This window comes from Podarcis filfolensis (genome assembly GCF_964270895.1).
Source record: "Podarcis filfolensis genome assembly, chromosome: 17".
Lineage (NCBI taxonomy): Eukaryota > Metazoa > Chordata > Lepidosauria > Squamata > Lacertidae > Podarcis > Podarcis filfolensis.
In genome coordinates this window covers 29,285,481-29,313,314 of record NC_139621.1, presented here as the reverse complement: position 1 = coordinate 29,313,314, position 27,834 = coordinate 29,285,481, and the positions used below count along the sequence as shown (strand labels likewise).

Sequence of the window (27,834 nt, the reverse complement as noted above, 5' to 3'; positions counted from 1 at the left end):
TTCACCACCTTCCTCAGCTAGGCTTGCTCAACGGCATGGGCCGGCGTAGAGCGAGCACTGCCTTCCCTAGGCTCTCCCTCAGCGTCCGATTCAGGAGCCTCCTTCCCCACAGCAGCAGCCACCACCAAGGAAGAGTTTGGATTTGATATCCAACTTTATCATTACCCGAAGGAGTCTCAAAGCGGCTAACATTATCCTTTCCCTCCCCCCCCCCACAACAAACGCTCTGTGAGGTGAGTGAGGCTGAGAGACTTCAGAGAAGTGTGACTGGCCCAAGGTCACCCAGCAGCTGCATGTGGAGGATCAGGGAATCGAACCCGGTTCACCAGATTATGAGTCTACCGCTCTTAACCACTACACCACACTGGCTCTCAGTGTGTGGTGAGCGTGTGGTGCTCTAGCCACTGCATTTGCACCACCATGCACTGCATGCACCTCATGCTGGAAAATTGGAGGGCGATTGCCCAAAGAAAGATCAACAATTTGCTGCTGCAGATTGTCCAGAATGTTACTACTATTTTAGGGTTTCCTGCCCCTTAATTTTGGGTTCAAAAAACTAGGGGTCATCTTATACATGGGGGCACCTTATACATGGAAAAATACTGCAATTGATGGGTGTCTTCATGTACAGTGAACCACTCTGGGCTCAAAAAGAAAAAAGATGTATATAAATCTTTAAAATCCTGATACATGCTTACAGGATGAAGCACTGAATTATAGTTAGGAAACAAATAATCTGGTTCAATGCATTCCAAGCTATGTTTTACATTCCAAGCAATAAATGCCCAACTTACCACCTAGAAAAACAATGCAATACAAAAAACAAAAAGTATTATCAGTTAGGATAAGCATTCCGAAGGAAAGGGAAGACACAAAAGTGATGGGGAAATATTGCTTTATCAAGTTGGCCCTACGCATTTCTCACACTTAGAAAACGAGGTGGCAGAAAGGAAGTGCATTTCAGCTTCAGATGCCATCTAAAATGCTGGAAACCAAATCTCCAGTTACGTATCTCTCAGGCTTCACCAATGGCTAAATCACCAAATCAGATTGGATTTCAGTCCAGAGTATGCAGGCAGAGGGGCTTTTCTGCTCTCCAACTCCCTAGTGAAGTCCCCTGCACTCCCCGCAAAGCCATGGGTCCCTCAGGTAGTGTCTGGGAGTTGTAGTGGGAGAAGCAAAATGCTAAAAACCATGTGGAAGCAGCTTGTGCAAGCAACTTCAGAACCTGCTCATTCACAACAGCCAGATTAACAGCAAACTACTCACCTTAACAAATATTTGTGCGGTTTCAATGCTGTTTGACACCCTTTCTGTTTTCATGGCTGTTGCTGCTACTCTGCACCATTTCCCTTCTTCTCCATTGCCACCTCCGTTCTCCTCGACCTCACTTGCCCAGGTGGCTGCTTAATCCTACTGGCTGTGGCACTCCACATAATTTTGTTGATGAGCACACGTGATATCATCAGATCCGAAGTACATCATGATGTCATTCACAAAACCACATGAGTTGCCGCAGCCAGTAGAATTAAATGGGAGTGTGGGCAAATGAGGCAGAGGGCGGCAACAGAAAGAAGGCGATGGAAACTTAGCTGAGATAAGCAGCTCTGGGAAAATAGGGTTGAGTTTGCAATGAAGTCAAGCCAAAAGGCTTCTTTTCTCTTTTTTTAACAACCCTCTCCCCTACATCCTACCCCTTAAGAAAAGCTGTGCCCTTAAAAAGCTGTGGGACTTGCCACCACTGATGGCAAGTCCCAACCACATGAAACTCTTGGGGGAATTTCTAACCCCCTGTAAAGAAATTCAGTGAAATGCCACCACCACAAATAAGAGTTACAGTCCATATACTAAGGTTACCAATTTTTTTTCCTCCAATGAATCCGGGGACACTTTAATTAATTAATTAATACACATTCGGGATGTTGGTGCTGCAACGATGGCGGTGGCAGAGGGGCAGCCGCCACCTCAACCACCACGTTTTCCCTTCCTCTGAGGCTTCTATCTCCTTTTTCCAAGAGCCTGGGCAGCCCCTGAGTTGTTCGTTCTTTGGTGGTAATGGGGTGGGTCAGGCATACAAGGCGGAGAAGGAGGGCCGAGAGTGGCAGCAGCGGCTCGGCTCAGGCAGCGTGATGCCTCCCTTTCCATCGGAGCAGCCCCAATCCCATTCCTACTTGCGTGCAAGCAGCAGGGGGCAGGGATCCCTCAGCTGGGAAGCGAGGCTTCACACTGCCTTTTGGAGGGAAGGTGGAGGCAGCCCGGAAGCTGCATCTTAGAGTCCCTGCACCACCATCATATGGGGACTTCTGAGCAGCTCCTGAAGCCAGCCAGAGCCAACTGCTCCAGGCTGCTGAGACTGCCGCTGCTGCGGTTCCCGGGGACATTAGATGAAATCCGGGGACATTCCGAGGATGGAATTTGTCCAGAGACTTATTCGCAAATACGGGGACTCTCCCCAGGAAACAGGGACGTCTGGTAACCCTATTTTATACGTAGCCCTAAGTTTGTGATGAGAGCAGAAAGTTGCCCAAAACAAGACACCTTTTCTGGCACTCAGGGAAACAAGCACGAAATTAGGTAGCTAGTTTCAGGTTGGTTCAGGTGGGCCTCTTGGCATCTGACCTCTTCTTTACCCAGACAGCCAGAGCTCAAGTATGTGACCCTTTGCTTTCTGGCCAATGGTGATACCTGTTTTACATGTGGATTTAAAATGCAAGGCCCAGATAGGAATTTGCACATTCATCTGATGATGCATGAACAGTTCAGAGAACGCTATGCATGTTCTGCCACCTAGTGCCCATAAGTTATCCTGACACTGCAGCAAAGCAATGCCAGGGAAAATTACATTTTAATATTCAGGATACGTGTAGATCTTTTCTCTTTCCTTTGTAACTTTAATGAAGCAAGAATAGCGACTTCCCCCTCACCTCTATGAGGTCACTAACACTGATCCAGCCTTGGCTGATGGGTAACTGTACAAACCTAATGAAGGTGAGTCACTACTCCCTTTTCAGCCACTCTCAGCTGCAGGCACTTGCCATAGTTGTGGGCAGCCAGTCAACAATGTGACCAAGTGGCGCACAACTATTGTCCCAGTCAGTTTTAACCCCAACCCAGGTTGAACACTTGAGATAAGACCCAGTACTAAGAATTTGTCAAAAATGTATAATTTGCTGCTGAAATGGAATACACAAGATGAAACGGTTAAATCGGTCATGATTAAATGGGCTCAGGACATTGGTCATAATATTTTGTTTGCTGATTGGGAAAAGTTGTGGACCACCGGGATGAAATTTACGGCATGTAATGCCTTAAGAGAAAACATTATGAAAATGATATATAGGTGGTACATAACCCCAGTCAAGCTTGAAAAGATTTACCATTTGCCTGACAATAAATGTTGGAAATGTAAAGAAACTGAAGGTACATTTTTTCATCTTTGGTGGACTTGCCCGAAGATTAAGGCATTCTGGGAAATGATCTATAATGAACTTAAAAAGGTATTTAAATATACTTTTCCCAAGAAACCAGAGGCCTTTCTCTTGGGTATTGTCGGCCAAGGGGTGTTAAAGACGGATATAACTTTCTTTATGTATGCTACAACAGCAGCTAGAATACTCATTGCGAAGTACTGGAAGACGCAAGAGCTACCCACACTGGAAGAATGGCAGATGAAGGTGATAGACTACATGGGCTTGGCAGAAATGACGAGCAGAATCCGAAACCAGGGAAGAGAAGCAGCGCAAGAAGAATGGAAAAAAATCAAGGACTATTTAAAGAAATATTACAAAGTTAATGAAAGTTAGAATGATGTTGGACTGGAAAGTAAATGGTTACTATTAGCAATGGTTAAGACAAGGAGAATAAGGAAGAATAGTCTAAATTTAAATTAAAATAAGGGAAGATTCGCTGAACAATCGATAAGAATTTGGAATACAGAAAGGGGAGGCATGAGGAAGTCGGGGAAGAAAGGTATAAGAAATTAGGATATGAAATGATACATGTTTTTTGTTCTGTTTTTGTCTTTGTATGTTTATGTTTGTTGTGTTGTGTTTATATGGAAAAAATAAAAATATTATAAAAAAAAAAGAACACTTGAGATAAGATACAGCTTTGTACTTTTTCTTTTTTAAAGGTCACATAAGAACATTTTAAAAAACTCATTTTAAAATAGTTGTTCAAAACTGTTGGGGCACCGTATTTTTCGCCCTATAGGACACACTTTTTCCCCCTCCAAAAATGAAGAGGAAATGTGTGTGCGTCCTATGGGGCGAATGCAGGCTTCAGGAAGCTATCCGCAAGCCTTGGGAGCCCGCGGGAGTTCCCGCCGGGCTCCCAAGGCTTGCGGATAGCAGCCTGCATCCCGAAGCCTGGGGCTCCCCAGGCTTGCAGATAGCAGCCTGTTCTGGGGGCTGGGGTCGGGAAAGCTAGGGCTTCCCCCGTCCCAGCCCCGCACCTGGGGGGGGGTGTTTCTTTATTTTCCCCCAAAAAAACTCGGTGCGCCCTATGGGCCGGTGCTCCCTATAGGGCAAAAAATACGGTGTATGGTTGTGTGTTAGTGCCCATGGGAACTTTCTGCTAAACACGAAAAACAGCCGCAACAGAACTTATACATGTCTCCTGCAGAAATGATGCTCACACTTCTGTAGAGTTATTGACAGTTTTTTCCCCAGAGTACAACTAAATAAGCATGACAGAATTTGGTTGACAGAGGTCCTGGTAGGACAAAGAAAAAAACATGACCATTTGTATCTTGGATAAGAATGGGTCTGTAATATGGCTGCCAAATCTCTGAGATGTTGCCATCTATATATAGCCTCCCTTTATGCACAAGCCAGGGATGCCAAGCATTCAGATTCCGAAGCGGGAGTAGTTTGTGCTGTGAGGATGATTTACAAGCTCTGCTTGCACTGGGGCTTGAATGGTCTGGCAGGCCAGACATCAGCTCCCTATACAAGTGGGGCCAAGAGGGAACATCCAGCTTTTCAGGCACATCACCCTAAGTAAGGAAATCAGGTGATCAAGGAGAGCCCATCTCAATCCACTCCTTGCATTGGATCTTTCAGGGTCTCCTGAAATCCATTAGTCTGGGCGATTTTCCGGTGCCCTCAATCTGGCTGGTCCTCTGTGCTTGTGAAACTGTTCTTCTACCTGCCTTCCTCTTACAAGCTACTGGGTTTCCAGACTTGCCCAATTCACAGCATCCAGCCTGGCCCTCATTCTTATGGGACGCATTCATATTGGTTTTGGCTCCCTTGCCAGTTTCACAAGCTCTTCACACAATTGCCTTCCACCTCTGCTAATGTCACCTGAAATCTTTCTGGCTGCTTCAACCCGACCCTGCGAGGACTTGAGCAGGGAGTACTCAACCGCAACAAGCGTATTGAAAGAGCAGTTCAAAATTTCTGAGCAAACAGGACAATTTGCAGAATACTCACATGGCCGTGGAGGTCAGTGTTCAGCAGCATGATTGCGCATGTGAGGCAATGGACTCCATCTGTAGGGGGGGAAAACACCCCAAGCATGACACACAGAAAGTCACACAGGCAGGTGGGGTGGGGGAGAGAAATCACACTTCCTACTACTCACATCTGCTTATGAAAGAATGATTCACGTTGAGTTGGGACCCCCCTGAAGCCTAATTAACACTCCCTTCTTCTTCCAAAAGCAATTTGCTTATAAAGAAATGCATGACATTAATCAAGAGAGACCGTCTCATGAGATGAAGTCATAAGGGTTGATAAGGAGGAAGGGAGAAACAGCTAGCCCAATTTGTTCCTTTGTGGGGGGAAAGGTGAAACCTCCTAAAGTTTAGGACCCAAACGCTTTGAAGGAAAGCTCCACAAATGTCAAAGATCCGTGAATATCAACCTCAGCCATGTAAGCTGACCTTCCAAAGGTTTTGTCTGACTTTTTACAACCCAATCTACAGTCCAGTTAAGCCAATGGTTTTAACCAAATTCAGTCTCACTGAAGTCATTGTCCCTAACACCAGACTAGCCCAAATTCAGTGTAAAAGGATTGGCCCTTTTGATACCTTCAACAACACCCCACCCCCGCAGAACACCCACAGGGTGCCACCTCTTTCTGTTCCTGCCCCCATTAAATTCCTGTCTTTAAACCTTGTTGTTGTTGTTTAGTCGATTAGTTGTGTCTGACTCTTCATGACCCCATGGACCTGAGCACGCCAGGCACTCCTGTCTTCTACTACCTCCCTGTCTTTAAACCTACATCATCACAAAAGCCATTAACTAGATTCCTTAATCCACACTCCTCCAATAGAAACTAAAGAAGCCTATGTAGCTCCACTTGTTCACCTTGTTACCTTTGCCTTTCCTTTTCATTCTCCCGTTGTGCTCCCCCAATGACAACATTAAATCATAGAGTGTTTGGCGGGGGGCTGCCTTATTCTATAAAGCAAATGCACAAAGGAGGGGGAATAATCGGAGAAGAAAATAACTGCCTTGTTCCATCAGCTCAGCGCTGCCTCCAAGGTGGCTGGGCATATTTATTTTTTAATGTCTTATTGGTTTGTTTATTTATTACATTTATACACCACCTTTTCCTCCAGGGAGCTCAAAGTAGTACACATGGCTCTCCAGCTCCCCATTTTATCCTCACAACAACCCTGTGAGGTAGGTAGGTTATGCTGAGAGACAGTGCCTGGCACAAGTGGGGAAGCTCCTAAGCAGGGCACAGCAATAACAGTCACCCCATGTTGTTTATTTCCAGCATCTGGCAATGAGAGATAAACTGCCTCTGGAGCTACATGTTATATACAGTGGTACCTCGGGTTACATGCGCTTCAGGTTACAGACTCCGCTAACCCAGAAATATTACCTCGGGTTAAGAACTTTGCTTCAGGATGAGAACAAAAATCGTGCAGCGGCAGTGTGGCAGCAGCAGGAGGCCCCATTAGCTAAAGTGGTGCTTCAGGTTAAGAACAGTTGCAGGTTAAGAACAGACCTCCAGAACGAATTAAGTTCTTAACCCGAGGTACCACTGTATTCAGTTTAGATCATTAGTGCTCACTACTGTTGCCTTTAGAGATTACTGCAGCTATTTACAGATAAATAGTCTGGGAGTACCCCAATACTGTACTGTAGGACTTGTGAAACCAAGGTGTGAATGTGATCAGTACCTGGATAAAGTCCATGGGGCGGGGGGAGGAAAGTGGGATATGCTTTTAACAGTAATGTAGGATAGGTAAAAGTTACACTATACCTGGACAGTTAAGTCCAGTCAAAGGTGACTATGGGGTTGTGGCGCTCGTCTCGCTTTCAGGCCGAGGATGCCGGCGTTTGTCCGTAGACAGCTTTCCGGGTCATGTGGCCAGCATGTCTAAACCGCTTCTGGCGCAACAGGACACATGACGGAAAACAGAGCGCACAGAAACTCCATTTACCTTACCGTCACAGTGGTACCTATTTATCTACTTGCACTAGTGTGCTTTTGAACTGCTAGGTTGGCAGGAGCTGGGACAGAGCTCACCCCGTCGCGGGGATTTGAACCGCCGACCTTCTGATCAGCAAGCCCAAGAGGTTAAGTGGTTTAGACCACAGCGCCACCTGTGTCCCCAGTAATGTAGGACAGGCTGCAGATAAATGGAGATCAACAATGCCTCTGGCATATCCTTATCACCACCTATACTGAACAGCAGAGCAAAGCAGGAGCAAGGAATGGAGGGTCAGTGATCAGCCAAAGGACAGCCAGAATGGCAGAAGAGAGACAGGTAAGATGGGACCAGAAGGGCTCAGGAAAGCCTTTGGTGGCAAAGGAGAAGTGGGACAAGATATAATGCTTCATGGACAGTATAGCATTTCTATAGTGCTTTAGGGTGTTAATTTTATCTCAGTAAGTCTTGTGAGGCAGGCCAGTACTATTACTATCACTGCTGTTGTTGTTGTTGTTGCTGCTGCTGCTGCTGCTGCTGCTGTTAACCCACTGCAGATGTGGGGAGTGGGCAGATTCAATTGGATTTGATTAGAGTCCTGCACTGAGTTATAGTAGAGGGAAGTTTTAAATGTGGTTCTCTGTTCAGCTTCTTAGCTCAGACTGCATGTGACAGTGACTGAGACACATCTAGAGGTTTGGGTGTGCTCCCTTAGGTCACCTGTGCAACAAATGGCTGCAAAGAGGAACGAAATCAGGTGGTGCAGAACCCATCCACACCTGCTGATTATATGCTGCACAGTCCAACCACCCCGGTACTTTTTTGCTCCATTGAACCTAGCTGGGACAAAAGAACCTGAGGCCAAGGAGCTACAGGGCAAAAGCACAGGGGCAGGGGGAGAGTTCAGCACACACTAGCAGCCCACCTCTTTAAAATACATTCCTCGTAGAGAGAGAAATAAGCTGGTCCACATACACCAAACAATGTGGCAGAAGATATGGTGCTGTAAGTGGGAGACAAGGGCATTCAACACCCAAATATGATGTATTATTATTAATCATTTCCCAAGCCAGAGCTCTTCAGATGCTGACTGGGATTGCTGAAGCCCAAAACATCTAGAGAGCATCAGGTGGGGGGGGGGCTGCTCTCCAGGTATCTCCCTCCTGTAAATGGAAATACCTAACACTAGTCCTAACCAATTCTTGAACCTGACAACAAATAGCATATTCTATCTTGCCTTATTGCTTTGAGTTTTCTAGGTTTCCTTTGTTCCCCAACTAGATCTCAAAAGACTGGAGTGACTCAGTTGCAATCACAGTGGCCGTTTGATCTGACAAGTGCCAAAGCCAAACTGTGGCCTTCAGTGAGTTTATGCTTCGCTGGGAAATTGTTCTAATTTTACTGGGAATTGCTTTGAGTGGGTGCGTTTGTTTTCCCTTGACTTTGTTGTCATTCCTGCATTATTATCTTTGCATTACTGTGATGTTGCTTTAATTTTCTACTGTTGCTAGCCACCTTGAATTCTGCCTGAGGAAAGGTAGGAATGGAAATGTTTTAAAAGCAATGGAAGTAAAATTACCTTGTGTGGAAATGGCATTTGGGTTGCACTGGTAGTATCTGTTGGAGAAATGAACTAAAACTCGCTCTCTTTCCTGAGTTTCTCCAATAAGAGAAAAGGCTTTGAAGAATGTCCTGAGAAAAAATGTAAAAAGAGGAGGGGGAAGTTAAACCAGCCTTTAAAGTCAAGTCATTTTACTACAGTCAATGACCAGAAATTTCTGTAGCCTTTAAAGATGTTTGTACTGAGGTTGGAAACAGAGGACAGCATTTTCAGAGAACTGAACATGGTTCAAAAGAGCAACCACACATTATCCAACGTTTGTAAAGTGAAAAGGTAAAGGACCCCTGGACGGTTAAGTCCAGTTGAAAACTGACTACGGGATGCGGTGCTTGTCTCCACTTTCAGGTTGGGGGAGTCAGTATTTGTCCACAGACAGCTTTCTGGGTCGTGTGGCCAGAATGATTAAACCGCTTCTGGTGCAACAGGACTCTGTGACAGAAGCCAGAGCACATGGAAACACCATTTACCTTCCTGCCACAGCGGTACCTATTCATCTGGTATGCACTGGTATGCTTTCAAACTGTTAGCTTGGCAACTCCCACTTTTACCCCAACCTAGTCAAACAAATATTGCAGGTTTTTAATATTGTTCCAAAAACCCGCAGAAGCTGTTTCAGCAGAGGAAACAGTGGGAGAAAAATTAGATGTATAAACACAATGGGAAGTACTATGTCTCTCAAACCACTTTTAAAAAGCTGTTACCTGTTTCCAGCCTCAGAATGTGTTGCTTCTCAATAAATGTCTTGAAGTAAAGGGGGTGGGGGAGGGAAAGGAAAAAACAACCCCAATACAACCCCCACAAAATGAGAGATCGTGTAAACCACTGTTACACTTCTTGCACCCCAGACATTTGAGGGATGGGGCTAGGACTGGCTGTGATTACTTTTTCTCCAAATGCAGTCCTATCTTTCTTGCACACACTTAGGACTTGCTGGGTGCTGAGCTTCCTTTAAATCTTCCTTCCAGCAGAGAGAACACACTGTTCAGATACACATTCCAAAATCCAGCTAATCCAAATAGCTGTATATTTTTTAAGGTAACACAGCTGTTAGGGTCTCTCATCTCCCCTCCCTATATATATTTCAGAGAGATCTTGTTACCTCTTGTCTCCCTCAGTCTTTGGATCACACAATGGCAAGCCTTTCCAAATTTGCTATTATTCTCTCCCTTCCCCCTTTCTTCTTCCTTTTCTTAAAAAAATAAAGCTCTTGTGGGGTTCAGGAAGGTGTTTCATGGGTTTCAAGTCTTCGCCACTCAAAAATTACAAAGCACAGAGAATGCAGACCTATCTGTGGTTTCTTAAAAAAAGCCTTAAGAGGGTCTGACGGATCATGTCTGCCAGATTCCAGCTCCTGCTCCTTTCTGACCATTCTGCTCCAAGCCCCAGCTTGGGTAAGAAGCTCATAGGCAGAGAAGGAATCATAGCTCAGTCATAAGAAACACACTTTGCATTTACAAATCTCCAAGTTCAATACCTGGCATGCAAACCTGGGGACTTCCCAATAATCAAGTGATGGGAAGGTCAGAGGGTGGACAAACAGTCCATGCATAGATGCAAAACACTAGAATCCATGCTGGTGTCTTGCCAGGCCTGGATTATGGGCCAGCAAGGCCTAGGTGTGCAGGATTATGCATTATATTCAATGCATGTAGGCAAGTCAGGCCCAGGACAGAGTGGGAAGAGGCTTCTTGCTGGGTGGGTCGGGGGCAATCGTGCCAACCCACCTTAAAGTGAGAAGGCACACCTTAAAATGGGCACATACAGGATTATCAGTGGATGAGACACAACCCAGGAAAAGACACAGAGATTTCCTACCTGAGTGAGTGATCCAAAGACATGCCTGTGAAATCAAAGAACTTGAGGTATTCCTCAGCGACAAGTTTGCTGAACTCATTGCTTAAGACGCAGGAAAAGAAAGAAGGAAAAGAAACAAGCCACATTACTAAAAAGTGAACTTTTCATGTTTTTTTTTATCATTCTGCAGATGCAACATGAACACCCTTTGAGACAGAAAGCCAGGTCCTTACTTTTTCCCCAAGTGCTTCGCTACATCAGACCGCTTGAATCGATCCAGATGATACAGGCGCTTTGCCAGCCTCCGGGCTGCTTCCGCATTGCCGCTGGTGGTCCCATTGATGAAGTCGTGCCCCAGGTTTTCGTGCCCATCTTTCTCCAGGAAATCGTTGCTTCCCATGTCCCCTACGGCATCTGGCGCCGTTGTGCATTCCAGTCTTGCATTGCTATGAAACAAACAGGAATATTAAGGGAACTGGGGAGGTAAATATCCTTTTTTAAAAAAATGTTTTTCAAGAAGAAATCCCTTTTAACAGCAAAAGAAGACTACATCAAACAATAAGCACTACTCTTTAAATATCTGTTCGCGTTCTATTCCCTCCCCCTCTTTCTTTTTTCTTTTCCCTTTCTCCTCCTGTGATGAGGCTGCATTTTAATATTTTAATGTTTCAATATTTTAATGTTCTATTTTAATCTTGTTTTTAAGTTGTATTCATTCAACTTGTTTTTATTATTGCTTGTTAGCCGCCCTGAGCCCGGCCTTGGCTGGGGAGGGCGGGGTATAAATAAAAATTATTATTATTATTATTATTATTAAGTCACTTTGAGACTTTTTTTCTTTTTTTGCATAAAGCAAACTAATACAATAAGAAGAAAAAGTTCACATGCTAATAGTGAAGATAATTCTAAACAATTCCATGTATAGGACACAGGTAGCAGTTTCTTCACTTGAGCTTCCTTTGTCCTTCCTCAAATTCTGGTTATATTTGTCAACCATGTATATGGGGAAGCCACTGAAGGCCTTTCTAATAGCACCTACTATGGGCAAGCGAGTCATATCAAATCATGGCCCTTATTCAACTTTGGCACCTATCTTATCATACCTGTTCAATCTCCCATTAGAGCCATCCACGTCACCGGCTTGTTCATGTTTTTTCATTCCTCTCAAACAAAGATTAAGCACTGGGCACACACGCAGTGTGCCCATGTACTGGCAGTACGCAGCGCTCTCTCTTCAGGGAGGCGAGCTAGGAGATCCCCTCTCGTTAGTTTATAGGAAACCCAAACTGGTACTGGTGTGCACCAGGAAGTTCAGAGAAGGGGGAAAGGTCTCTATCATCGCCATGTCAAGATGGCTGATATCTATGCCTGCCATGCACACCCCCACATGACTTGAGGAAGTTCCACTGGACATTCCAGACGGGTGGCATTCTGCAGAAATTACATCACAAGGAATTCTGTTCCATAGTGGGTGAGACATAGTTGGACACGCTTGTGTAAGCGACATCTAAAGACCCAGACCAATGCAAGACCATGGGGGGCAGCAATGCTCACCTGACCACTCAAGAGCTGAGTCATTGGAATCATAGAACTGTAGATTTAGAAGGGACCCTGATACAGTGGTACCTCGGGTTGAGTACTTAATTCGTTCTAGAGATCTGTTCTTAACCTGAAACTGTTCTTAACCTGAAGCACCACTTTAGCTAATGGGGCCTCCTGCTGCTGCCGCGCCGCCGGAGCACAATTTCTGTTCTCATCCTGAAGCAAAGTTCTCAACCCGAGGTACTATTTCTGGGTTAGCGGAATCTGTAACCTGAAGCGTATGTAACCTGGAGCATATTTAACCCGAGGTACCACTGTAATAACCTAGTCCTAACCCCTACATCGACGAGGGTGGCGCTGTGGTCTAAACCACAGAGCCTAGGGCTTGCCGATCAGAAGGTCGATGGTTCGAATCCCCGCGACGGGGTGAGCTCCCGTTGCTCGGTCCCTGCTCCTGCCAACCTAGCAGTTCGAAAGCACATCAGAGTGCAAGTAGATAAATAGGTACCGCTCTGGCGGGAAGGTAAACGGCGTTTCCGTGCACTGCTCTGGTTCGCCGTAAGTGGCGTAATCATGCTGGCCACATGACCTGGAAGCTGTCTGCGGACAAACGCCGGCTCCCTTGGCCTGTAGAGCGAGATGAGCGTGCAACCCCAGAGTCATCCGCGACTGGACCTAACAGTCAGGGGTACCTTTACCTTTTAACCCCTACATCACAGGAATCTCAACTAGATCATACTCTCTAGCATGGCACACTGGATCTGAACTTAACGAGGCCTGCATTCAAGTTTCTGGGCAAAGCACGCCTTATTTTCTCTACCTACATCACAAGGTTGTTGTATGTATAAATAAGGGGCACACTACCCTGAGCTCCTTGGGCAAAATGTGGAATGCAAGTATGATAAAATAAGGGAAGGGGGAAAGCTCACAGTGAGGAAACTGGAACGCCTCGGATAAATTTGTATTTCTGAATATAAGAAATGCCTTGCTGGCTCAAACCAAAGTCCATCTAACCCAGCTTTCCATTTCTAACAGGAGTCCGACAGATGCTTCTGGGAAGCTCACAAGCAGGATGTGAGTTCTAGGGAGTCTGGTTACTTACCAGGCAAATTTGTGTTTATATCTATAATCCAGGAAAAAATGTTTGAAATTCCTGGGACGTAGCAATGCATAGAACTTGTCCAAAGAAAACCCACACCGACACATTCCTAGGGGCCAGCATCAAATATCTAGGTGCCTCGTAGCACCAAATGCAAAAGAATAACAACAAAAAAAGTCTGCCACCTGTTCATATGGGCTGACAGGCTGCAACACTTGTAAAGTGGCCTGAAAAACATGCCTTTGTTGCCGCTGCGGCCACAACAGCACTGTGTGGCCATCGCTCAGTGTTGCTGCCAGGAACCAGGCGCTTGGATTACGGCCAGCAATAACAGAATACACATTTGCATTGTCCCAGGAATCAGCCCACACAGAATAAATAAATGAGTGGATTTGCATTTCAGCTAACTGAGATGCTATTTGCGATGCTGCAAAAAGGCCCATGAAGATATGATTATTTCAGATTCGCTTCTTCATTGCTGGAGTACCTGAGAATTGAGGTGGGTATGGAAGAGCTAATTTGTCTTACTCTTCAGCCCGGTGGAAGAACCAAGGGCGGATTCAAATTCAGAACTGCTTCTCTCCACTTCTCAGTGGAGTGGAGTGGAGAAGAAATGGAGTGGGGGTTGGACTAGATGACCCCTGGGGTCCCTTTCCAACCCTACAATTCTATGATTCTACTACGCCTCTATACTCAACCAGAAAGCAACAGACTAGCAAAGGAGTTTTTTGATCATTTGGCAGAGTGAATAGAAACCAATATGGAAGACTAGCCCATATGGAACTCTTTGATAACTGGATGCTAGCATGTCCAGCAGTGCTGAATGTGTATATTTACTTCCTAGTATAGATGTGTATACACACGTGTCCTTGATAACCTCCTCCCTCGCTTTTCCCTGTTCTGGGGACACATCATCTTTTGAAATAAATGTTATAAAACTAGGCGGAAAGGCTGGATAAAAACTGTTAAAGGCATCTTTAAAAAAATTAAATTACAGTAAAAAAAATACTGAACAAAAACTAAAAACAACTGCTGATCCCCTCAAAGTTTTAGACATCCAGATTTTTAATCAGTGGCTTGCAACCATCTGATTAGCTCTGCATCTTTGCCTTCCAAAAAGTGTGCAGTATTTCCCCCTCACAATCAGTCAAGGCATAGTGTTATGTAGGACAGTTCTCTCTCTTTTTGTTTATTTTTTATTGTTTCATTTTATGGGATTGGTCTGAAAAACATCTGAATGCCTCTGATCAGTGTGAATATTCTCAGAACAGCTCTCACGGCAAAAATAAAGTTCTGCTTTCAAAATGGTGAACTTGAAACTTGTTTCATATAAAAGATTAAAAGAACACACCCTGCAATTTATCTTTAGTTGCAAATATCCTACCAACAGTTGCAGCATACAGATAGAACACCATATGCGTAAGAATGTCGCATGTGACAATCAACATGACAGACTGAGGAGGCTTCTGCATAGGATTGAAATTCATCAGATGCGAAGCAACGACTTCCTTGTTAATTAACTTTTTCTCTTGAAAAAAGAATCAAGACAGTAAACAAATCCCCACTCTCAGTATTTGATAAATTGCATTACCCTGCATTAACCTGGCTTACACATCATTTGCTGCTGCACTTTGAAGTCCTACATGAGAATGGCCTTCAAAAGGTATGCTTTGAAGAAGCTCACACTTCTGTGATAGGAGTGACCCAGCTACTCCCACACACAACTCCAGAATAATGCTGCAAAGTCGCTCTGCGCCTATCAGCCTATGAACAGAACTTCTGTGTCATTCACTCACTCACACAGTGGAAATCTGCCAAAAAGACGATGACAAGGAGGGGACGGGGAGGGCGAGAGAAGAGAGGGAAAGAACCGCACCAACCTGCTGAACTCACCACACTGCAAAGGAACAGTTATAGGTTTCCCTTAAAGTAACTTACGCATTCTGGCTTACAAAGCATTCTCATCCACAGCTGAAAAGCCTCAAGTCTAACAGGGAGCAAGCTGAGTTGCTATGGTGAAGTGCCTGTGTTTCAGGCTAAGCAAACCTACCTCAAAGGGTTGTTTGTAAGGCTCAAACGAGCCTACTATATGCTGCTGCAGGAAAAAGCAGGCTAAATCTGAGGTGGACAGACGGACCGACCCTTAACTCCTTACTGCTGTGTTTCCAGCATACTGGTAGCTGGGACACGTTTGTTTGTTTTATTTAGAATTGTTGGTACACTACACCATAGGTCGGCAAACTAAGGCCCGCAGGCTGGATCAGGCCCAATTGCCTTCTAAATCCGGCCCGCGGACGGTCCAGGAATTGCTGCGTGGATCGCCAGCATGTGCGTTCTTTCCCTCTCCCTCACACAGCGGCGGCGCCTCCTCCCTCCCTCCTCCTGGCTTCTCCCTGCCCTGCCTAGAGGAGGAAAGGGGCTGGGCTTTGTTGCTGCCAGCCCCTCTCCAGAGCCCTTTCACGTGCGGCTCGTCATCCCTCCGCTGCCGTTTTTCCAAAAAAAAATATAGTCCGGCCCCCCACAAGGTCTGAGGGACCGTGTACCAGCCCCCTGCTGAAAAAAATTGAGGACCCCTGCACTACACTCTTATAGGCAATGAGTTTGCTTTTAGGGTGCACGTTTAAATAATGTTGCCAATATAAATTCTTACGTGCATTGCAATATTTTAAATGGTAAGTTAGGTAATTCAGGCACTGAACCTGATGAGACACACAGAATTACCTGCACTGAGAGGAGACAATTGGGATAAGCGGCGCCTCTTGGGATCCCTTCATTATTTAACACAAACTAGGCCCCAAATGCAAGACCTTCATGCTCCCTCCCTTATAGATGCTTTTAACGGTTTGTCTCTGTTTCTATCTTTTTAAATCTGTATGATATAATCACCTTTTAATTACTAGTTTTTATTCCTTACCTGTTTTAAGCCTTATGTGTTCAGTTTATCCGTATGTTTTATCTTATGCTGGTCTGTGACCGAAATAAAATTTGATACTAACATACTTATTTCCCACAGCACTTAACTGACTCTGTCAAGTCATACTAAGGTGTGCTGGCGCACATCTGAGGTCTGTCTGCTTTGCTGTAGCCCAAGAGAATCATGGACTCACTACACCAACATCCTCCTCCCTTCCTCCGCTTTCTCTCTGACAAATATATATACTTAAACATTTTAAAACGCTGGTTTCTATTAGCAGCCAGCAAGTAAAACAGGAGAAAATCCCTAATTAATGAGCAGATTACTTATTTATATTTCTGGCAGTTCCCTCACTGCAAGAAGCAAAGTTACAGGGAGCCAGGCAGAGGGCCTTCTCGGTAGTGGCGCCCGCCCTGTGGAACGCCCTCCCACCAGATGTCAAACAGATAAACAACCACAGTATATGACTTTTAGAAGGCATCTGAAGGCAGCCCTGTACAGGGAAGTTTTTAATGTTTGAGGTTTTATCATGTTTTTAATATTTTGTTGGGACCTGCCCAGAGTGGCAGGTACTCTGTTTCATCCAGGTACATCTATTAAGTGTCCATCCACACACTCTCAAGCACCTTAGTGGGTGTCTAGATTAGTGGACGCAAAGCCTAACTTTATAGGATAACTATGATAAGAGGATCAAGGCTATCCCATGCATGAAAGTAGAATTAAACCAATAAACACAACTCTTGCCACAATGGGCAGTTTGTTTGATATTTTACTGATAATGACAGTTTGCTGCTCCTTAAAATCTAATTTTTGAAAGGTTTGATAGAATCATGTGTAAAACAAATTCTTGTTTTCATGAACAGCCTCTGTACCATTTGCACCACACTTCCCAAAGTGGAATTGTGTCTGTATGCGCAAGAACTTCATCATGTATACATTGTGCCTCTCTCAATCATAAGAAAAACAAGGTAATTGTAAGAAGAAGAATTTAAGGTTTGATTTAATTTACAATTGGCGGGGCAATATAAGGCTGTATAGCATTATGGGGTCAAGCTTATTGAAATCTATCAGCAGGCTATCGAAGTTCAGCTAAAAGGAGAATTCCTGGCATCTTAGGCCCAGGTAAATAGTAGAAAGTAATTATGGGCCTTGGTAGCTTCACTAATCCCTAATGATTCGTCTTAATTAACTGTATATAAACACAAGGATTTATTCAACCTCAAAGTGGTTAAGTCACACTATCTCCAATGGTGCTTACTCCCTAGCAAGCGGATTTAGAAATGAAACCTTAATTGGTGCAGGGAGAATAACATTTTAATTACCTCACAATGCATTGTTAATGCATTGCTAGATATAGACACAGTTCTTGACTTTATAGTCACAAACTTGATTTTCAAAAGCAGCATGTCTTAGGCTGATTCTCAGAGTGAAATTGCATTTTCCCCCCTGCTAAATCACAGTTAACTGAAAAAGAAGTAGGGAAATATCTAATTACCTGGCTTGGAAAATGGTCAGCCGGTAACTATGCCCTTGACAAACGTGTTATCAGTGCATTCTATCTGCTCAGCAATTCTTTTCTCTCCACAGATACCTTCTCATGCTTCAGAAAGAGGAATAAACACACATCATACACAAGTTTCTACTTTCATGCATCCCTTGGGGAGAAGGAATCAAAACTTAAAACAAATTTAAGGACTTCCTTCCCCTTCTTCCTAGTTCCCTAACATAACATCCCTCCAACAGACCTGCTTCAATCAAGCACAATATACAATGAAGTCACCCCTAACACCCCCCCACTTAACATTCCCTTTAACCATTTGGAGACCAGAACAAAGAGTAGCTCAAGCTATTTCTACAATTGCTTCTGGATTAAATTCTGTCCTCTGGAGGAGAGAAACAGCTGCTCCAAAAATACAGCATTTACAATTCCTTTTCAAATAGGTGGTGGTGTTTTTTCCCGGAGGGGGGGCGTAATGGAATATAAACGTCTCATGCTTGCCGGCTGCAAACAAAACACGAGCAGCTCCAGCAAACTAACCTTTCCACTTTGCAAATCAGCTTCTTTATCAGCTATGCCGCCAAACAGCTTGAATACTGGTTCCTAGTGGTCAGGCTAAGTTTGGAGGGGTGAGGAGAAAGGAGAACCCTGAATTTCAGTGCAAGTGATTGCAGCTATCACTCTAGGTAGACAGCTGAGAACAGCAGAGTTAACTAGCAAGAATGCAAAGGGTTGTGGCATTTTTCTTTTTTTTACTGACAGACCTAACTAATGGATCAGAGAAGCTACGCTGTTAAATTCTGAGCCTGCATGCACCAGTCTGACTAGCGTCTCACTAAAAGACAGATGAAAAGAGCTATGCTGCAGAGATTGAAAGGTACTGGGATTCTACAAAGCTGGAGCAGTTTTTCCACCTAGGAATTTCACTCCCTTGTTATATATACTATTAATATTTCTATTTTTGTCACTTAAAAGCCCAGCTATTTTCTGTTCTCACCTGCTCTCAAACAACTCTATCAATTCTCCCTTCCTGTCTCTTCACCCCAAATCTCCCTTCCTCAAATGGTACTACAACTCACTGTTCTTTGAAAACCCATCTTAAAACCTGCCTCTTCTATATAAAAAGGTAAAGGGACCCCTGACCATTAGGTCCAGTCGTGACCGACTCTGGGGTTGCTGTGCTCATCTCGCTTTATTGGCCGAGGGAGCCGGCGTACAGCTTCTGGGTCATGTGGCCAGCATGACTAAGCCGCTTCTGGCGAACCAGAGCAGCGCACGGAAACGCTGTTTACCTTCCCGCCGGAGCGGTACCTATTTATCTACTTGCACTTTCACATGCTTTCGAACTGCTAGGTTGGCAGGAGCAGGGACCGAGCAACGGGAGCTCACCCCGTCGCGGGGATTCGAACCGCCAACCTTCTGATCGGCAAGTCCTAGGCTCTGTGGTTTAACCTACAGCGCCACCCGCATCCCTTGCCTCTTCTATATAGCCCCAAATTACTTACGCCCCACCTTTCCTTCGAGAAGCTCAAGGTAGCAGGCACTGTGCTCTTACTCCCACCATCCTCACGACAACCCTGTGAGGTAGACTGATTAGGCATGTGTGGCGGTCCCAAGGTCCCCCTCAGCTTAACCTACCTCACAGGGTTGCTGTGAAGATAGAATATACAGTATTAACTCTCGGGATCCTTCACACTAAGCTTTGAAGCCTATGGAGAGTTGAGGTTTGAGCAAGGAAGTTTAGAGAGCGTTTGCAAGCTCTTCCAGTGGTGTTACCAATATACACAATTTCACTTAAATGCAGTGTCTTGGAACGTAACCCCCACATAAATGTTGCCTGTATCCAAAAACTACAGCTAAGTCTAACGGATGGTACATGTTATCCTTCTCTCTTCCATCCCTCCTTCCTCTATGTTTCTTCCACATAAAACATTAGAATGTCACATTTCTCATTAGGAAGGAACAGAAGGAACCTTGAGGCAGTCCATTTTTTAAAAAAAAATTGTTTTGTGTTTATCTTGCGTTGTAAAATATCATGCATGTAACCAGTACTTTATAAACAAATATATGAAACATACGCATAAACCCCTCTCCCTCCCCCTTCAAAGCTGAACTGGGTACAAGGCAGGAAGAGATTCAGCAATAGTCTTCAACCATTTTAGACCTGGGGCTCGCCTTTATCTCAAATGTGCATTTGGGTACCCATATTTTAATAGTTCACCAAATACACGTGGGGTGGTAGTGCCGCTGCTGTGTTGTAAACCACCATAGGTCAAGCTGTGACCCCGTAGTGAGTCTTGACCCATGAACTGAAGACCAGTGAAATAGGTGCAGGCCATCATTCTAACTCTGAATAAGGCAGGTTCTTCTATCTACCTTCCTACCCTGCAACACGTGCTGTACTCCCAGCCTACATCAAAAGTTGTCACTTCATTCAGTGCAATGGCCATTTTATTTAAGTGTGTGCATGAAAAGTTGCCTATTTCATCTGAGCTAGGACGCAAAACAATAACCAGCGAGAAATTGGGTCTCAGTTTGTCACCTCCTACACCACTTTCACATCCTGCTTGTGTACATACACATACACATCTCCATATCCTCTGCTCCTAGGTGCCTATAACGCCATGTAAGTACATGTACGTACGTACACACACAGAGTCCCACCTTCTAATACACATACATCCACTTCATAGTTTGGATACCTCCAAGTACCAGCTGCTGGAGCCAAAGAACAGGAAAGGGGTTGTTGATTTCATGCCCTGCTTGTCAGTTTCCCAAAGTCAGATTGCTCTGCAGCTGTCACAGAGGCTGCTAGACTAGATGGATCCTGGTTTGATCCAGTGGGACTCTTACTGAATTCTTAATAGATAGGAAACATGTGCAGAACAATGGAATTGCCCTAATGTAAAAACAGTCTTGCTCTGAGGCTCAGAAGAGATACTGAATTAATTGCATATGTGTCATTATTTTTATTTTTTTAATGTATCCTGCTTTAAACCATGTAGGTCTCAAAGCTGTTTTTTTTTTTAAAAAAAACAAACAAGATATACAACTGTTGTACTAGCCACAGACAGGCTTCCTTCCAGTGAGGCTTGAACAGAAGACATTCCAAGTAGACTTTAATCCTATCTTAATTAAAGAGAAGAGGGTGCAAAATATCATGTGTCTGTGCTGGTGGTGAGACAAGGCCCCAATTCCCCTTTTCATACCCCTAAGTGGCCTCTAAACGCCACAGACATCATTCATTCCCCTGCCCCCTCCCTTTTTCATTTCTGGGATGGCAACCATAGGAGCAGATCTGGATCAATTTGCTGTGGGGGGTGTGTGTGTGTGTGTGTGTGTGTGTGTATCTATATCTTATCTGTGCATCCTATAAAAAGCTGGCTCACATCCATTCAATGAGCCAAAACTGGCGATGGCTAAACCTCCTGCAATAGCTGCCCTGTCTCTTCAAATGCTAGCTAGCGAACTCCAAGGCAAAACAAAACAAAAACAGAAACACAAGAGTAGAAATATCCTTCCAGAAATAGCAGGTTTGTTCTCTCTCTCTCTCTTTAGCTCCCAACTCTTTTGTTGGATGCTGCACCTTATTTAGAAGTGAGATCACATAGTAACCGAACTATGTTTAAGAGAGAGTTCCCCTTTTCAAAAACAACCTCGCCCTTTAGGGGAAACTCAGCCAAGATCCTACATAAAACATGCATGCTAACTGATTTCAGAGCAGCCAAGGCCTCTCTCTTTCCCAGCCATGCCTCTCCCACCTTGCGATCAAAAGAACACTGCTTCCCCCCCCCCCCAATGTCACAGCAAGTACACTGAAGCCATGCAGAGTTTGGGCGCAGACTTACTGAACGTAGCCAAGGTCAGCAGCTGATAGGCCAGGCGGAGAGAAACACCCAGACACAAAGGAGCCCATAGGGACTCCTTAGCCCACAAGCTACTAATCAGTCTTTTTAATTTCAAAGCCATGTGACTCACTTTCACAGAGCGGCTTCGCCTCTCAAGCCCCCCTCTCCCTGAAACTCAGCCCCTAACAGCTGAACCGCATGAAGAAAAAGGTTGGTCCCCTTCTGCTCATTCATTTAAAGGATTGGATAACATCACTGCCACACATCACCCCTCCTGTCGATCAGCTGATCTCTAACCAACATTTAGAGCCTGGCTCTGCTTTGCACCACAGCCGTCAGAGCTTCATAAATGACCACACACACACTTAGGCAATTGGCCTCTGATCTAAAATCTACCTGGCATCTTAAAAAAAAGGGGGGGATACAAAGGGATTGCATCTCCCTTCTGACAGATTCTTCAGTATTGAGACAGAAAATCCGTTTCCTGCTGAGCTCTGGTCCTCTTGCTCATATTTTGGCTTTCAAAGGACCAGCTGGTTTCTCCAATCTGGTCCTCTGTACATCCACTAGCTATCAGACATGCTTACCAACCTGTTTGGACGCTTCAAGTCCACGTTAAAGTTAAAAAATATTTCTAAACGGAGTCAAATGTCATAATTTGCATTCCTTGGCATCTCCAGGTAAGACTGGGATAGACCTCTGCCTGAACTCCATGGCCAGAAAGGACAGACGATTCTTGTATAAGGAAACTTCCTATGTTCCTTACCTAGATCAAATACATGAAGGGCACTCAAGGACAGCAGAAATGGGTCAATGAAGAGGGCACTATCAGTACTGAATTTACTAAATAGGTAGTAGTTTTGTGGCCTGGTGCAGGCTTCGAGTTCTATGTCTGGCCCCTCTCCGGACCTATAAACACACACAGGATTTAAGATGATGTCTTCAAGGAGAAGATGTGCTATCTTCTGCATTGCTTCTGTTGGAAGCAATGAAGCAACTCGGAAAAACAATTACCTGCTGGCCATTACTGGTCAGTCGGCAGCAGCTAGCCAAAGTCTGTTCTTACACAAGCAGTCTTCAGTCTCCACTAAGCCACCAAGCTCACTAGGCAGCCTTGGGCAAATCATTCTCAGCCAATCTAAGACTGTGGCAATGCTGGAATGGGGTAGCCCTATGTATGTTGCCCTAAGGTCCCTGGAAGAAAGGCAGAAAATAAATTTGATCAGCTAAGCCTAAGTAGGAAAACCTTTTTATGTAGACTAGGGTTGTCTTTTCTCAGGGTTCGGGTCTTTTATGTGGGACCAAGGATGGGGAGAATCAAACCTTTTCTCTCCCTCTGTGAGCTCCCTGCTAATGGCAAGCTGAATACCAAAAATAGTGGCACAGGGGGGTTATACGTTTCCAGGAGGAGAGGGGTCTGACAGCTGCTATGAGCCGATCTGTGCTATTTGTAGGAATAGGAGGGATATTGTGGAGGGGATTCCTTTGCAACTAGAACAGAATAAAGGTGGGAAAGAGACCAACTGGCCCAAGACCATAGGGGCCAGGTTGTGAGCAGAAGGGAGGGTGCAGCAAGCAGACCCTGCCTTGATGTTGCCTGGGTTTTGCTCTGCAGCTGTTCCTATGGTAAAGGTAAAGGTACCCCTGCCCGTACGGGCCAGTCGTGACCGACTCTAGGGTTGCGCGCTCATCTCGCTCAAGAGACCGGGAGCCGGCACCGTCCGAAGACACTTCCGGGTCACGTGGCCAGCGTGACGAAGCTGCAACTGGCGAGCCAGCACCAGTGCCACACACAGAAATAGTAGGAAGGCAGCTGTTCCTACTATTCCCTAAAAGAATGGAAGGCGGGTAAAAACACACACGAGCTTGGAGGCCTAGTCACAGAGTGAAGCAACTCAGCAACTGGAGCATATTTCTGAAGGACCCCATGATGCTCTTACAGCTGTGCTCCATGCTTGGGCCTCTGAGCTCATGCATGCAACTGACTTGTTTTTTCCCTCAGGAAACGCAATGGCCCCTGTGAGGAGATAGACAGGGAGGCACACACACACACACACACATGAACTCTACCTGCTGTTTCCTGGGATTGAGCACCTGAGCTCATTCATGTGCCTGCCTGCGTCCCAAACCACTTCTCTCGTTCTCCTTACAGTGGCTGCTGTCTTTCCTGAGGAGAATGAGAGAAACTAGGAAGCAGGTGGGTTGGAGTCAGCAGGAGTAAGAACATTACTTTGCCACTTTGTACTGGTTCCAGATGTGGAAGCCCTGATAAAAGGTGGTCAATGGGAGTCAGCCATCAGCACCATAACAGGACAGGCCACAAAGACATAAACCTTTATCGGATTACTGGCTTCCATAGAGAGCAGGCAGATATTGAGATATTGTGTCTTAAGTTCAGAGAGGCTCCCTCTGACTGAGGCCATTTTCTTCCTTTGTTTTGAGGACAACTCTCCTGGCTGAAGGGAGCTTGAAATCCTCTCACCTGTGTTTACCTGAGATAAATTCACATATATGTGAGGACTTAAACGTGTGAGGAACGGTATATCGTTAGACAAGAGTAGTAAGGCACCAAAAAGGGAAGTGGTCTCTTTTCTCACACAGCCTGCCCCTAGCATGACCAAAACAGAGAACTCAAGATGGGACTAAGTGGATGTGGCGTGACGTGGCCTGATTTCCAGTAGCTGAAATAATTGAGGCAGAGAACAGGAACAGTCGCCAAAGGCAACCGTCGAGTTCTGAGGGAGGAGGGAACGCTACTGTCCTAACGGCAAAAAATTGCCACGGATCCCTGACTCTGTGCGACCTAACCCTCACTGTCAGGGATCCTTCAGGGGATCGCAATAAAATTTCGTGTACGGGGCAAACTGTTTCTGCTGGAAGTCTTCATAGTAAAAAGCCCTTCCCTCAACACCAACCTGCCCATGATACTGATAGGTATTTTGCATGCAAGTGTACATGAATGTTGGAAGTCTAGAGTCAAAGTATGCGCTGGCTACTTCAAGCCAGTCTGTGACATTCAGCCCCCGCCATCGCTCACTGCTTCCTAGTCCGCACTGGGGCCCCTTAAGATGGCCAGGTCACAAACCCTTCTGGGGCAAAATTCCAATATTCGGGTCGATAAATTCTCCTCAAAGGAAACCTATCCCTACCCCCCAATCTCCAGTTCCTCCCCTTGCCCATCCACTTCCTTCAAGAAAGCACAACTTCTCCTACCTCTAACCCCTTATGTGTAATTCTACCTCAGTCCCACTTACCCTTTGGTTCTGCTGTTGTTCACGTCTCCACCCCAAAAAATAATTTCCTCAGATTTATGCCTTTTCAGGCCACAGCCTACTTTGTTCCACTTCCGTCTTCTACCCTGTCCCTCAACAGTCTCCCTAGCGTTTCACATTCTCTTTCCCCACAGTATTTAGCCCTTCTTCATCTCAAGTGCTTCAAAGATGTTGTTGCTCCTTTCACATTCAACCGTTCTGGAATTATTATTATTATAACATATATTGTACTGGAGTTTTCTAACATGGCAAACAGCAAACCGAAAACACTTCATATAAAAGCTAGAAGGGCAAGTAGCACAAGAACAGAAGCTCAAAACGGAGATTAAGCACATCAATTCAATCACAATTAAGAAAACCAGACCTCTATTATTAGGGGACCACGTTCCACAGAGTTCTGAAGTTATTAAACCTTGCCTTTCACTTTTTTGTTTGATCATACAGTATTTAATAAAGATATTGGGGTTGTTGTTTTTTCCAAAACATCCACACAAAGAGATTTTCATTTAAATACTAGCCCAGTAACCATAGGTGATCAGGAATTTCAAGTTGGTAAGTGAGGATCCCTCCTCTGTGCCTAACATGGAAACCAAATGGGCTGCTACTAAAGGAGGAAATGTAGCTCTCCTGTAGCACCCTGCTTGTGGTTAACGCTTAGCTGGAATGAAATATTCAACGCAGCAATAGAGAAATTAAAATAATAATTTATTTGTCAGACAAATAAATGAGAGACACAGTGGTATATGGTTACCAAAGCTCTGCCCCCTCCAGCCCTGATGGCCAACACTTATATTTCCTCAGCCCAGCCCCCTTGCTCCTCCTTTGGCTGCCTCTATCCAATCAGCCTGGTTGAAATTCCTATTGGCTGTTTGCTAGAACCAATCATAAAAGATACACCCATTTCCTATTACCTTTTATGGGAGACAAAGAGCTATATTTCCTTCTATCTGTAAATGGCAAACAAGTAGCCATATATCTTACATTTGCCTCAACAAGGCACCTTAATTACCAGATCACCTTTTGCCCTTCTTGCCCTGTTGCCCTCCAAAACAGATGGTTAAAACAGATGCTCATTCTGTCTTACATTTTGTCTTAGAACAGAGATCTTGGGTTCACATTCTCACACACCATCAATGAAATAAGAATCTAACATAAGAACCTAACATTTCTTACTTTCTAAATCCTTTGCATAATTACATTTAAGCCAACAAATCTTATATATTAACATAGATCCTTTTCAAAGTAAAACTTCTTCAGTTTACACCTCCCCTTTCCTGGCCAGCTGCTTTTCCCATTAGCTCTTGCCCTTTAACCTTAGGAAAATGTGACTCAAGTCTCTAATGGCAGACACATGGTATTATATTTTGTTAAACAATGAATCCTACTATTTACCAACTCTTAATTAGTGCTTTTGCAGCTTGATTGTATTCTGTAGGGTCAGTAACCTAGTAACCTTTGCTCCCAGCCTGTAATTCCCTTTTTTACAACTTTGAGAATTTTGGCTCCTGCTATAAATAAATCAGGGGGGCCTTTGTCCATGAGGATAAACATCTGCCAAAGTCTTTTAGCCAGCTGGTCTTCTGCCTGGCATAAAAACACACAAGCATCTGCAAATATATATATATATATTTAAGCTCATTTTAAAATACAAGTCTTGATCAGATGCCTCACTCCAACCCTCTTCTGTCAGCCCCCACCAGGCTAGCCAAATATTACGGAGGCTAATAACTTTTGTGGACTTATAAAACAGGTTTTAGCACTGTTGTGTTTCCCATGTTATCACACTGCATCAATTCTTTGTCTCCTCTTTCCTTGTCCTCAAACCTCATTCTCCACTGATCCCTTCATCTCTCAATTCATTGCTTACTCTGCACCTTCCTTTCAAATTCTTGCTCTTAAGTCTCCCTTAGTTTCTCTCCTTGGACCTGTTCTCAGTCATAAGCCACCCCATGTGAGGTTTTGATCTCTGCGCATCCAGCAAACTTCCTGTTCCGCTGCATAAACTGGATTGCAAACTGCTTTAAGTAACTGCACAGTGAGCTTAGCTATCACACCTACTCAGCCACAAGCACAGTGCAATATAAAAATAAGTACGTAAAGTCAGTTCCTAGGTTCAGTCTCTTTGTCACGCTCTAGTGTGAGCAAGAACAAAACGGAAGGTGAGTTTGCACAGGCCACAAAAAAAGGCTCAGTTTCCAGCAGGCCCCACTCAGTACTAAGAGCTGAAATCTGTTGTGTATTCTGCCTCTCTTCAACTGTGCCTCCCTTATTGCAGCCCATTTCGTCTCCCATGCAAGTCAGTTGATCCCCAACCTGCACTGAGTATATAGATGGGGTTGCTAAGTTGTTGTTGACCGTATCATTTGGAGCCTGAGCTACCTTTGAACCAAGAAGCTACAAAAACATGCTGTTCTGAATACCATACTGAACTCCTCACAGCAGCTCAAAGGGGACACCTATTGGCTGCTCAGCGTTCTTCCAGGTTTCCTTTTCCTTTTTAAACATTTTTTGCTTCTACTGACAGCATGACTTATACTAATGAATCAGCACAGGCTGCCACATCGAGCAATTGTTAAAACTCCATTGTCTTGAAGGCCGCTATTCTCCTTTGCCTGTTCTGAGCCCTAACATGTACTAATTCTTTTTCTCTCTCCACGTTACAGCAACCATGTGGGAGGCTGCTTTAAAAACGTCTCAGTTCAGAACTCGAATGCAGCTGCACTAAACAAGCATGGTGAACGGACAGGGCGAAACGTCACAAAGTTGTTTGTCAGTCAAGGCACTGCTATTTAAGGGTGATTTTATTTCAGCCTCTGCTTGCCAAAGGTCTTTTAACATATTCCTCGATTTCTCTTG

General features: G+C 44.7%; 1 protein-coding gene across 6 annotated transcripts in view; it reads right to left on the bottom strand.

Moving 5' to 3' along the window:
• PSD3 (pleckstrin and Sec7 domain containing 3) overlaps nucleotides 1-27,834 on the bottom strand; it is a 160,088-nt gene that overhangs the window by 97,412 nt on the left and 34,842 nt on the right. For 3 of the 6 annotated variants that reach the window (XM_083592969.1, XM_083592970.1, XM_083592971.1), the window contains 4 exons: nucleotides 11,039-11,251; nucleotides 10,827-10,907; nucleotides 8,970-9,082; nucleotides 5,436-5,494 (listed from right to left, as the gene is read on the bottom strand). In XM_083592969.1, the coding sequence (XP_083449095.1) occupies nucleotides 5,436-5,494; nucleotides 8,970-9,082; nucleotides 10,827-10,907; nucleotides 11,039-11,251 (466 nt within the window). Of the gene's footprint in view, nucleotides 1-5,435; nucleotides 5,495-8,969; nucleotides 9,083-10,826; nucleotides 10,908-11,038; nucleotides 11,252-11,908; nucleotides 12,213-17,855; nucleotides 18,079-21,706; nucleotides 21,790-27,834 lie in introns of those variants that run through there. The other 3 variants (XM_083592973.1, XM_083592974.1, XM_083592972.1) reach the window with 3 other exon arrangements.